Source organism: Mobula hypostoma, chromosome 21 (assembly GCF_963921235.1).
Source record: "Mobula hypostoma chromosome 21, sMobHyp1.1, whole genome shotgun sequence".
Classification (NCBI taxonomy): Eukaryota; Metazoa; Chordata; class Chondrichthyes; order Myliobatiformes; family Myliobatidae; genus Mobula; species Mobula hypostoma.
The window spans coordinates 25,053,995-25,066,906 of record NC_086117.1 but is presented as its reverse complement, the minus strand read 5'-3'; the positions used below and the strand labels follow the sequence as shown (position 1 = coordinate 25,066,906).

General features: G+C 39.0%; 1 protein-coding gene across 7 annotated transcripts in view; it reads right to left on the bottom strand.

Annotated features, from left to right (window-relative positions):
- sptan1 (spectrin alpha, non-erythrocytic 1) overlaps positions 1–12,514 on the bottom strand; it is a 116,474-nt gene extending 103,960 nt beyond the window's left edge. For 6 of the 7 annotated variants that reach the window (XM_063073663.1, XM_063073666.1, XM_063073668.1 and 3 more), the window contains exon 1: positions 9,812–9,852. In XM_063073663.1, coding sequence (XP_062929733.1) covers positions 9,812–9,841 — 30 coding nt within the window. In that variant the 5' untranslated portion in view covers positions 9,842–9,852. Of the gene's footprint in view, positions 1–9,811; positions 9,853–12,433 lie in introns of those variants that run through there. The other variant, XM_063073664.1, reaches the window with a different exon arrangement.
- Positions 12,515–12,912: the final 398 nt, after the last annotated feature.

Below are 12,912 nucleotides of genomic sequence, written 5' to 3'. Positions count from 1 at the left end.
ATGTAATTTGCGGGCATCAGGGAGCCGCTATTGATATGCGGGAGACTCCCCGAACTCCCGGGAGAGGTGGGATGTCTGCATCCTCTTTTCATCTTCAGCTTTTTTACAGACGGTGTGATGTTTGCTTCCAGAATTTGCTGGTATTTAACTTAATTCATTCTTCCTTCTACCAGTGAAATGTTCCCTGTGCCACTGACTGCAACACAAACCCAAAGCATGATCGATCCAACCCCCGTGCTTAACAGTTGGAGAGGGGATCTTTTCATGAAATTCTGCACCCTTTTTTCTCCAAACATACCTTTGCTCATTGCAGCCAAAAAGTTCTATTTTAATTTCATCAGTCCACAGGCCTTGTTTCCAAAATGCATCAGGCTTGTTTAGATGTTCCTTTGCGAATTTCTGACGCTGAATTTTGTGGTGAGGGTGCAGGAAAGGTTTTCTTCTGATGACTCTTCCATGAAGGTCACATTTGTGCAGGTGTCGCTGCACAGTAGAACAGTGCACCACCACTCCAGAGTCTGCTAAATCTTCCTGAAGGTCTCTTGCAGTCACACAGGGGTTTTGATTTACCTTTCTAGCAAACCTACGAGCAGTTCTCTCAGGAAGTTTTCTTAGTCTTCCAGACCTCAACTTGACCTTCACCGTTCCTGTTAACTGCCATTTCTTAATTACACTACGAACTGAGGAAATGGCTACCTGAAAACGCTTTGCTATCTTCTTATAGCCTTCTCCTGCTTTGTGGGCATCATTTATTTTAATTTTCAGAGTGCTAGGCAGCTGCTTAGAGGAGCCCATGGCTGCTGATTGTTGGGACAAGGTTTGAGAAGTCAGGGTTTTTTAAAGCTTTGAAATTTGCATCACCTGGCCTTTCCTAACAATGACTGTGAACAAGCCATAGCCCTAACAAGCTAATTAAGGTCTGAGACCTTGGTAAAAGTTATCCAAGAGCTCAAATCTCTTGGGGTGCCCAAACTTTTGCATGGTGCTCCTTTCCTTTTTTTCACTCTGTAGTTGTACAAAACAAAAATAATACACTAATCTTGCTTAAAATGTTGAAAAAAATGTTTCATCTTTAACTTCATGACTTTTGGAGATCAGTTCATCTTCTACTCACTTAACTATTCACAGTAACAGAAATTTTGACCAGAGGTGCCCAAACTTTTGCATGCCACTATATATTGTCAGGTTTGCAGATGGTACAAAACTAGGCAGGATGAAAAGAGTATTCAAGGTATATAGATAAGCTGAGCTGGCAAGAATATGACAGACTGAATATTACATAGTAAAACCTTAAATTATCCACTTTTGTCCAAAACCGATGCATATTTTAAACCTTAGGTGTCCAAAGGGACATGAGTGAACATGCAGGTTCAGCACACAATTGGGAAGGCAGGTGATATGTTGGCTTTCAAGCACAAAGTTAAGATGGGTTATTTCAATTATAGAGAGCCTCTGAGACGGCACCCTGAGTATTATGTACAGGATTGTTCTTCTTATCCAAGGAAGAATATACTAGCCACAAGAATGCAATGAAAACACACGAGACTAGTCCTGGATTGCACTTCAATTTCAAGACTGCTTAATGTCATTTCATGTACACAAGTGTAAAGGAGATGAAATAAATATTAATCTGGATCCGATACAACGCAAAAATACATAACTCATTAAATATAAATACATACGATAGCTTATATACAGACTGATCGTACTGTATGTCCATAAAGTAACTCGAGACATAGGAGTGTTTGTTCATAAGGTGACTGACCGAAAATGATAAAGTAGTGATGGTTGGGGGTGTGGAGGGATGGGTTAGTGGGTGGAGGTATAGATCAGCCTTACTGCTTGGAGAAAGTAATTGTTTTTCAGTCTGGTGGTCCAACTGTGGATGCTGCGTAGCCTCCTCCCTGATGGGGGTGGAACAAACAGTCCATGAGCAGGGTGTGTGGGATCTTTCACTGTTACTGGCCCTTCTCTGGCATTTATCTGTATATGTGTTCTTGATGGCAGGCAAGGCTGGTGCCAGTGATGCGTTGGACAGTTTTGACTACCAGTCGTAGAGCCTTCTTGTCCGCCACAGTGCAGTTTCCATACCATGCAGTGATGCAGATTGTTAGGATGCTCTCCACTACCAATCTGTAGAATGACTTGAGTATAGATGTGTTTAGTCCAGCTCTCTTCAGCCTCCTCAGAAAGGAGAGGCATTGGTGAGCTTTCCTGATTATGCAGAATGTGTTCTCGGTCCATGAGAGATTGTGTGAGATGTGCACTCTCAGGAGTTTGAAACTGTTTGCAGCTTCCACTGCTGTGCCCCTTATGTAAAGAGGGGTGTGAGTGGTGCAAGTTCTCCTGAAATCAATAGCTATCTCCTTTGCCTTGTTGACAGTGAGGAAGAAGTTATTTGCCTGGTTAAGAAGTCCAACAGTCGTGTAGTTAGACCGAGGAATAGAAATTTGTTCACCAATACCAGTGGGACAATCCTGCTGAATGCCTAAGTGAAATCCAGAAACAACATTCTGACATAAGTGTCCTTATTTTCTAGGGGTGTCAGTGCCAGGTGCATGGCAGATGCTAAGGCATCTGTCATAGAGCAGTTCTTTTGATAAGCATATTGGTGAGTATCCAATGTGGCAGGAATGGATTTTTTGATTTACGCCATGACCAGCCGTTCAAAGCACTTCCCGATGATCAGCGTTGGTGCCACCGGACAATAGTCGTTTAGTTCTAAATGAAGAGTTATTTGGTACAGGGATGATGGCTGTTTGAAACATGTGGGATAGAAGCCTGAGTGAATGAGGAGTTGAAAATGCCCATGAAGACATCAGTGAGCTGGTTTGTGCAGTTCCCGAGTATTCAGCTTGGAATGTTGTCTGGCCCGGCGACCTTCTTGGGGTGGGGGTGGGGGGGGGGTTGATTCTCGGTAGAATGTCTCATGTCTGCTACTGTTAGAGAGAGTGGCTGCTCACCTGACAGGAAGGTAGCCTTCATGGCCGACATTGTGATGCATGCCTTGAAGCGTGCACAGAAGTTAGAGAGTCACTAATACAGTCAACACAACTTTTCCTTGCACTGTAAGTAATGCCCTCTACGCCCAGCCACATAAGCTGGGGAAGCCCACCTCTGCATTCAGCCAGGGCATCTGGTTGGGCTGTGAGGTGACCATGATAAAGTTTAAGGGAAAGGGGGATTCTCAAGATCCCTGTAAACAATGGATTCAGTACTGACTATGTCTGTGACTGCAGTGTGAATAATGTCTCACAGCTGCCTTCTTTGGAGCACGTTGATTAAAGTTTGCTCAGATCTACATAGATATCTCTGGGCTTTTCACACCTTTTGATTTTGACAAAAAGCAGTACCTGATGGAAATTAGACAGAACATTCCTTTCTTAACTAAAGCATAAATTTGACAGATGTTCTTATCTTTGTAATTAAGTTGTGGCTAAAGCAAACCAGGTAGGACATTACTTTCTTTAATTAAGATGGCTGGAGTGTCTAACAAATTGATTGTACTTTTGTATCAGTAGTCCATTAACTTGGCCGGAATAGTTAACAAACTGATTGTTCTTTTGTATCAGTGGCCTTATTACTTCTGACAATTCTGACATCGGGCAGTGAACTTGTAGAACTGCCGGGGAGATGAGAAAGGGTCTCTCCCTGATGTCGGGTCCAAGTTCACCTGCCAGCTGAGCTCAAAGAAATAAACGGGTGAAAAGATAAGTAACGATCTTTTTGTGCTGTCGTTATTTGATCCAGCAAAGTTGCATTTAGGTTAACTTGATTTAAGTCACCAGCGGTTATGGAGAGACTGTCCAAATGCTGGTTTTGTTGAGAGTTGATTATTCTGTACTGAGGGGAAGGGTGGCAGAGGCTTTGGGATTCTAACACTTTTACTGTCACTCATTCTTTGGGGTACTCTTCTGTTTTAATGTGAAGAGCAAGAATTTCAGGTTGTATACTGTACACATTCTCTGATATTAAATGGAACCATTTGAAAGAGCATTGCAGAAATAGACAGGCCCCCGCTCGTGTACTTAGTTTGAGTATTCGTTTGTAGCTTGCTTAGTTCTGCAGACTGTAACTTGAGAGATTTAATGACATACCTGTTAAATGGGTTACTGAATGTTTAGTATTGTAGTTCTGTATAGTTCAGATGACAAACTTTTTAGCTAGATGCCCGATTTAGTGCTTCACTGTTCATTTATAAATTAATACTCACTTGCAACCCATGTCTTCTGCTTTACTCACTAGATCTTCAAATCTGTTTCCGTGTTACAATGGAGCTTTGGTTGACTGACATCCCCAATTAAAAACTTTGAAACACTATGCAAGAACCAGTGTTGTTGTGTACAAGACAACCAAAGAGAAGGAGCTGCTGCATCCTTTGAACAGGCCAATCAACAACCGACATGGTTGAGCAACCTTCAACCAGAAAATAAGCCAAACCCTCACATGATATCTGCGAATACAGCGCTGCTAAGCTCTTAGGCAAAATTACTTTTAATCTGCTGGCAGCAGAGTTAATAGTGATGCTCAACAGACCAGCAATTCTATGGACACCACAACCTGGCCACAGCGACATAGCCTAAGCGACTCAGTTGAGGAAATGGCAGAAGCGGATGGTGTGAGAAGGAGAACTGTGGCACGAGAGCCAGGACATTAACTAGGCTGAGAGCTAACGCGGCCAGGCCGACGGTACCATCACTTTTCCTGGCCAACTTTCACTCCTTAGAAGATAAAATAGACTCACTGAGGCTGAGAATGAATGCACAAAAAGAGATGAGAACTGCTACATTCTTATTTTCACTAAAACATGGCTAAACAGTAACATGCCCAACTCGGTGTTTCAAATTAATGGGATGAATTTGTTCCACACAGACAGAAATTCCCTGTTGGGGACATCAAAAGGACGCTGAATCTGTGTATACATTAACAAAAGTTGGTGCACAAACTCATCTGTAGTAAACAGTCACTGTTCTGGGAGAACTGAACATCTTACAATTAAATGTCAACCACATTACTTGCTCAAGGGAGTTTGTTGTTGTGTTCATCATCACTGTCTACATTCTCCGGGGTATGAACACCAAACCAAGGATGCACTGGGAGAGCTTTACAGTATCGGGAGCTGGAGAAGCTGCTGTGTCTCTGCACGTCGCCATTTAAGAATCTCAATATTAAATTTGTAAAAGTTACAGAATTAATAACATTGATAATCATTGTTACAATATACTGAACTCCCATTTCCAATCTACAAATATTATCCTGTAGCCAATACATTTGGTTTCATAAACCACTTAAAGCAAACATATGCACATAACACAGTGCCATAACAAACATTTAATTTGGAAGTAGTTTTCTAGCCCCCACCCTGCAAAATAGAGACAGAACATTTTAGCTTCAACAGACTAGCACTTTTTAAATCTCATGACTACCACAAAAGAGGTAGTCCCTTTGTCTGTTCCTAATCATCCAACTGAATCCATTCATTAAATGCCAGCCAGGATTATTAGAATTGGTGTTAAAAATTACATTCTTACTTGATTAAAGAGGGCATAGTGGTGTCATTTTCAAAATAATTCCCACAGACTGGATACACATATACTGTAATTGATCTATTTATTTATTCTTCCATATTATTTATTGCATTGAACTGCTGCTGCAAAGTTAACAAATTTCACGACACATGCTGGTGATAATAAACCTGATTCTGATTCTAACACAACAGCCGAATCTAATATAAACAGTAGCTCCGAAGTTCAGGAGCCAACTGTTGTAAAGAATGGCACTTTGGCATTTTCCCATGCAATCAAAAATGCCTGATGGAAGCTTGTGATCAAATAGAAAATTGCAAATTGAACTGTTTTATGGAAATCTATCTAACCATAAATTTCTCTAATCTTATACGGTATTCTTGTTAGGGTTGATTTAGATTGTCTTGCCAGTTATTCCAGAATCATTATAAACCATGCGACACACACAAAATGCTGGAGGAACTCAGCAGCCCAGACAGCATCTATGGGGAAAAAAACTACAATCAACGTTTCAGGCTGAAACCCTTCAGCAGGACTGGAGAGGGAAAAACGCTGAGGAGTAGATTTAAAAGGTGGGGGGAGGGGAGAGAGAAACACAAAATGATAGGTGAAACTGGGAGGAGGAGGGATGAAGTAAAGAGCTGGGAAGTTGATTGGTAAAAGATACAGCACTGGAGAAGGGGGAATCTAATAGAAGACAGAAGGCCATGGAAGAAAGGGGGGAAGAGCACCAGAGGGAGGCGATGGGCAGGCATTGACTAAAGGTGAGAGGGGAGAAAGAGTATGGGGAATAGTGAAGAATAGGGGAGGGGAGCATTACCAGAAGTTCGAGAAATCAATGTTCCTGCCATCAGGTTGGAGGCCACCCAGACAGAATACAAGGCATTGTTCCTCCAACCCGAGTGTGGCCTCATCTCAACAGAAGAGGAGGCCATAGATTGACATATTGGAATGGGAATGGGAAATGGAATTAAAATGGGTGGCCACGGGGAGAGCCTGTTTCTTCTGGTGGATGGAGCACAGGTGCTTGGCGAGGCGGTCTCACAATCTACATCGGGTCTCCAATCTGATGACAGGAACATCAATTTCTCAAACTTCTAGTCATGCCCCCCCTTCATTCCCCATCCTCCTTTCCCTCTCTCACCTCATCTCTTTGCCTTCCCATCATTTCCCTCAGGTGCTCCTCCCCCCTTTACTTTCTTTCATGGTCTTCCATCTTCTCTTATTAGATTCCCCCTTCTCCAGCCCTGTATCTCTTTCACCAATCAACTTCTCAGCTCTTTACTTCATCCCTCCCCCTCGTGGTTTCACCCATCACCTTGCATTGCTCTCTCCCCTCCTCCCACCTTTTAAATCTACTCATCTTTTTTCTCCAATCCTGCCAAAGGGTCTTGGCCCGAAATGTCGACTGTACTTATTTTCCCCATAGATGCTGCTTGGCCTGCCGAGTTCCTCCAGCATTTTGTTGTGTTGTTTGGATTTCCAGCATCTGTAGATTTTCTCTTGTTCATTATAAACCATGTCATTTTACATTATTTACAAATCATTCTGTTATATACCTTGCAAAGCCACTGTAGCATCTTTGCAGCATAGATTTGTTATATCATTGAAACAATTGCCGTCTATGTGACAACATCTCTGCCAGACAAACGACGTCAGTTGTAACCTTACACACTACATTGCTGACCCTTCTTCAATACAGAAACATTAAATGAATTTGAAAGAAATGTTCCAGGATATTGCTCTGTAAATGGTTGACTCCCACCTAAGCAACATAATAAATAAGAAAACTACTGAAAATGTTTAATATTTTTTTAAAATAAAAGCTAAAAAGTTAAAACTCCTCTCCAATCTGCACAATCCTCCATTCTAAACCTCAAGAAACTATTTGCTTATGTACAGATGTCAAACACCACGCAAGTGTTTAGGGATATGCCACTCCCATCTGTACTCTGGTCCTGCCTGATAATGCAAATCAGCAACATGCTAGAAAGATCTACCCAAGATGACTAAATTATAAGAAACTGACTAACCAATAGTTAAAACTAGAATGGAATTATTTTTCCCCAGTTTCATTAACAAAAGGTCATTAATTTATGACATTTTAGCAGTTGGCATTAGTGCAGCAGATTATTTAATTTATAACCTTAAGATATTTTCACTCCTGAAGATTTTATTACTGTTATATTTTTGTAATAAAACTGTATAATTATAATCAAATATAACAAAATGAAATGTATAATGCAGCAAATTTCAATAGTGCATTGAAAATATACAGAAAATGTACAAAAAGCACAACCAAGCCAAGATCAATGTACTTGAATTCCTTATGGAAGTTAAAACAATACAAAATATATTATGTAAATTCTTTAAGGCAATCAACTGTTTCTATATTGCTGAGGGATAAAACATACCATCTGCAAATATTAGGTCATCAAATTCCCAAAAGTATTACTCATCAATATCACTTTCACACTTCATCGGACAGCATTCCCATAATAAGTTTAATTCCACAACCAAGATTCAAACATTGGCAAAATATCATTTCCATTTCATGCCATTATTTAAACAGATAAACATTTGCAACAAGAGCTTTTAGAAAACAAGGGAGAATAGGGGCAAGGGCAAAGGCGGGGGGAAGTTAAATGTAAAATTGGAAAAGCCAGTCTAGCCCGAGTAACTCATTCTTCCTGGTGTCTGAACAGTTTTCAAAGCTTTGGAAAAGTCAGGAAGCAAACCATCTACCTGCCTTTCATGTAGCAAAGACAAGAAAATAAAATGTAGTCAGTGATAGCCAAGTATTTTAAAACTGGTGTTTTTAAAAATCCTGCTCTATTTTAAGACTAAGAAAAAATGGGCTGATTAAACATCAACTTATCCACAGACCAGCTGGGTATCAAGACTGTCCCAATGGGCTGAAATAAATTACAACAAAGTTACAACTGAACTGTTTGCGTATATTGGATGTATTTGGTACACGCTTTTTTTAAATATAAAAAGGCAATTATATACCATAAGTTTATTTATAATAATGAGAAACATTAAATTATCGAACAGTGTCTGTACATGCCGATTACTACCTTGTTGTACTTTCCTGAAATGTGTTCAGACTGCAGAATAGTAATGTTCTATACAATGTCCATCTGGTAATCTTTAGATGACAGGGATTTTTTTTTCAGCAACACATTTCCTGAAGTATGCATTTTTAAAAGCTACATCAATCAGTAACCACTACCTGGCATATCAATCTGAAATTAAGTTTGAATTTGTGAGTACACCATATCCTGTTGAGAATTAAATAATTAAAATATATTACTATTTTCAAACATTGAGTTTAAACGCAAACAACAGGAATTCTGCAGATGCTGGAAATTCAAGCAACACACATAAAAGTTGCTGGTGAACGCAGCAGGCCAGGCAGCATCTCTAGGAAGAGGTGCTGCCTGGCCTGCTGTGTTCACCAGCAACTTTTGTGTGTGTTGTTCAAACATTGGGTGTTGACTTGTAAAATTAGTCAGCTCCATCATGGCACTAGCTTCCGTAGTGTCCAGGACGTCTTCAAGAACAGATGTCTCAAAAAGGCAGCATACATCATTGAGGACCACATCACCCAGGACATGCCCTCTTCATTAGGAATGAGGTACAGGAGCCTGAAGGCACACACCAAGCGATTCAGCAACAGCTTCTTCCCCTCTGCCATCTGATTTCTGAATAGACTTTACACCCATGAACACTACCTCACTATCCTTTTTTATTTTTACACTACTTATTTAACTATTTAATATATTTACTTACTGTAATTCACATATTATGTATTGCATAGTACTGCTACTACAAAGACAACAAATTTCACAACATATACCAGTACTATTAAACCTGGTTCTGAAATGGAAAAAAAATGACATGATAACCTTTTAGAATATCATTAAGAACTTTATCTAAGGTAGGACTTTGATACTAAGGTCGGATTTGTCAAATTTCCACACATTAACTCTTGCAAAGAAAATGTATAAGTCAGCTGCCAATATTCCAACTGAGAATTTCTGCTATAAATAGTAATCAATTGCAGAAAGGCAGTTAGAAAAAGAGCTCTAAGAGCAAATAAGGATGCAAATGTGACTTGAAATCATTATGGAAATCAGTTACATCAATCACATGTAAAGTGTGTCTGTAAAAGCATGCTACATGCATCAGCCAATGTATTGCTCTTCTAGTCACAACCATGTTACTGCAATACACACCAGTTAAATGAAAGCAACCACACATATTCCACACATACACAATACCTGCAGCTTTGTTTTACGGAATGAAGACATGATGATTGGTGCTGTTTGATAAACAGAATATTTACTAAATAATTACAGAACAATTCACGCAAAATAAATTCCATCACTGAAATTAAAAGGCTAATTTTTTTAAAAAGTCCATCGATCTGTGGGAATTATCACTTGTGCTTATGCAACCAGGTCCGATTCCATGGTGTTAATTTAGTTTAGAAATGAATCTTCTCACATCAAATTTCTGATAACGAAAACAGTCAGTAACACAGTTTTAGCAACGTTACATCTTATAAATATTCAGCTTTTTTGGAATTAAAAAACAGTAGTTCTGCATTTTTACAAATTTAAAATTAAAATAATCAAATCACTTCCTAATGTAACTAACCCCGACCCAACCTTGTTTGCGTGTTTCCCAGTGACGCAGTATATGAAACACATGCACTGCAAAGTTTAGTACTAGATTCCAATTACATTATGTTTTGCATAGATCTTTGAAACTATAAATCAGATCTTTGAGGCATTATTCTAAATTACTAATACCCTCAAAGAAATAATGTGACAATTAGAGCCTGTGCAGTATGAAATATTTTTAATTCTGCCTCCACCCTACATATTGTCTAACAACAAAATCAATGTTATTAATAAAAAGTGAGCAACAAAATCTGTGTCAAGTTCTAATAGAGAATCATTCATTCCGCAACAGTGAGGAAAAAAAAAATCACAATCTGCTAGATAAACTGGCATAATTCAGCAAAATTGCAACAGTAACATGACGCAGTTTTAATTACTGTCATCATCTGAATGGCATTCTTGCCATACCACACTTGGACTTTTCACCATTATATAAATTTTAATTATCACCCAACCTAAAAAAAAGTTCCTCACTGTATATGTTTGAGATTCATAATCTCAGCACTGACAGTTCTCTAGAAAGCATAATAGTGTTTCATGAACAAAACAGCTTAGAAGTCCTTTTCATACATCTTCCAAATTTAATCAGAATAGTTAATCCATCTATTATTCTTGCAGGATGAATCACTATTTTCACATTAGATTACATATCATCGGTTCATGATTTTATGCAGTTATATACCAACAAATAAATTCATAACATACATGACTGATTACTAAATCTTGAAAATCACACAAAGTTACATCCATAAAATAATCTAGACTTTAAAATTATTGGCAATTTGCTTAATTCTCAAAAAGATCTAAAAGAATTGAGTAAATGCTGGCACATCCATTTTTTTAAAAAATGGCAAATTAAGAATAGTTTTCGATGATGCCACGTTCTCATAAAAAATTACCTTTACTTGAAGAAAATAAAAATTGTGCTTGATGAATTCATGTTAATTTCAGATAAGTATTTGTATTAAATAAGGTTAAATTAAAGGGCCCCAAGAACAGACATAAAATTCATCTACTTAACACAATTCCTACTTCTACCACCACCCAGTCTTCTCTGATTTTCGAGAATAATACTGTTTCTATTTTTACATCACATTTAGATTTGCATTCACTCATAACAGGCGATTGATGTAGTCAAACCTCATGTGGGGAGGGTGAGATTAAGACCCATCACATTCCACTACTGTGGCTAGAATCACCCTGACATCTGAAAATGACTAACAAACCAGTTTTCAAAACGTTTTACTGTCAATTACCACGGGCTAAAAATTAGCCTTATGTTGAGCCTTATCTTCTCTCAATAAACTCTTGAATTTCACCCTGACCCACCCTTTCTTGGTTTCCAGAAATAAATTCCTGTCATGAATTTTAGGAATGCCATAAAATGAATTAGCTATTTCGAAAGCATTTTTGCTTCTTTTCGGGGTATTTACCAAATTCACTTAATTTGTGTGCTCCTCATTCACTTAACCCAAGCTCATTTACCAAACTATTCGAGAAAATAGATTGCTTTTTCTTCTTTTTCACGCCAACCCATCCTCACGACCCTACCACCAACGCTTTCCCTGAAGGCAAAATTACACACTGGTGATGAAGACTAACCCTCGACCTAGTCCATCTTTGGGTTGATCCCTCTCATATAAAGTATATTTACATTCCAGATATTTTCTCTGACCTTACTGCGGTCATAACCGCAGGATACGCACCCCCGCAGCCATTTTACAGCTCATTGTGATTGAAAAACACCAAGACCCAAGAAAAAGCCATGTTCAACATTTTTTAAGCATACCTCTTAACTGTACGTGACTGCACATAATGAAATGAAAATTCGCAGTCCAGGAAAATAGAAACAATTTAAATAATTTGTCTATGACTTTGTTTCAAATACTATAGGGGTTAGACATATACTGTACAATAATTACAGTTCAAATGCATACATTAAAATTCCTACGCTCCCCTAAACCAACAACGTCCGATAACAACCTTGACTAGTAACCTTTCTACCATACAAGTCAAATAAAATGTAAAAGAATATAAATAAACAGCAATTAGATATTTACCTCAAAAAATATTAAATGGTTTTCCAACAAACACAATTAAAATTGATGTGGAAAAATATCTAGCAGAATCAATCAAAAGGGGCCTTGCAAATGGATTATTTACTGATATTAAATCGCCGGCACATTCAGTATATTTGCAGATAATTATAAAACATACCAAACCCGTCACTCGATCGCCGATCACTGCAGACTCTCACCCTCCGAGCTCGCTCCGGCCTCTTTTACCGACCGCGGTGATGATGTCACCGATCTGCAGCAAGGAAACGAACAGACCCGAGCAGCTTCGGCTAATTTCGGAACGCGGGCGCGGCCCCTGCTTCGGCTAGTTCCGTCATCCGGGTGAGGCACCGACTTCGGCCAGTTCCGTCTCTCAAGCGCGGCACCGTTTCGGTGCTCTCAAGGTCGGCTGGTGTTGGAAAGATGTGGTGTTTGGCTGCAAGTTCAAAGCAAATACACTCTGTATAATCTTGAAAAAATCTACATATCCTTCAAGATGCTACTTCGACCGTCGCATATTCTGCTTATTTAACTTATACTTAAAACATGTTTTAAAGTAATTCATTTCGTTCAAATAATGTTGATGACTTCAGCAAGATCGTTTATGTTACCGATTTTTAATTGGCCAGAGAAAGTGAT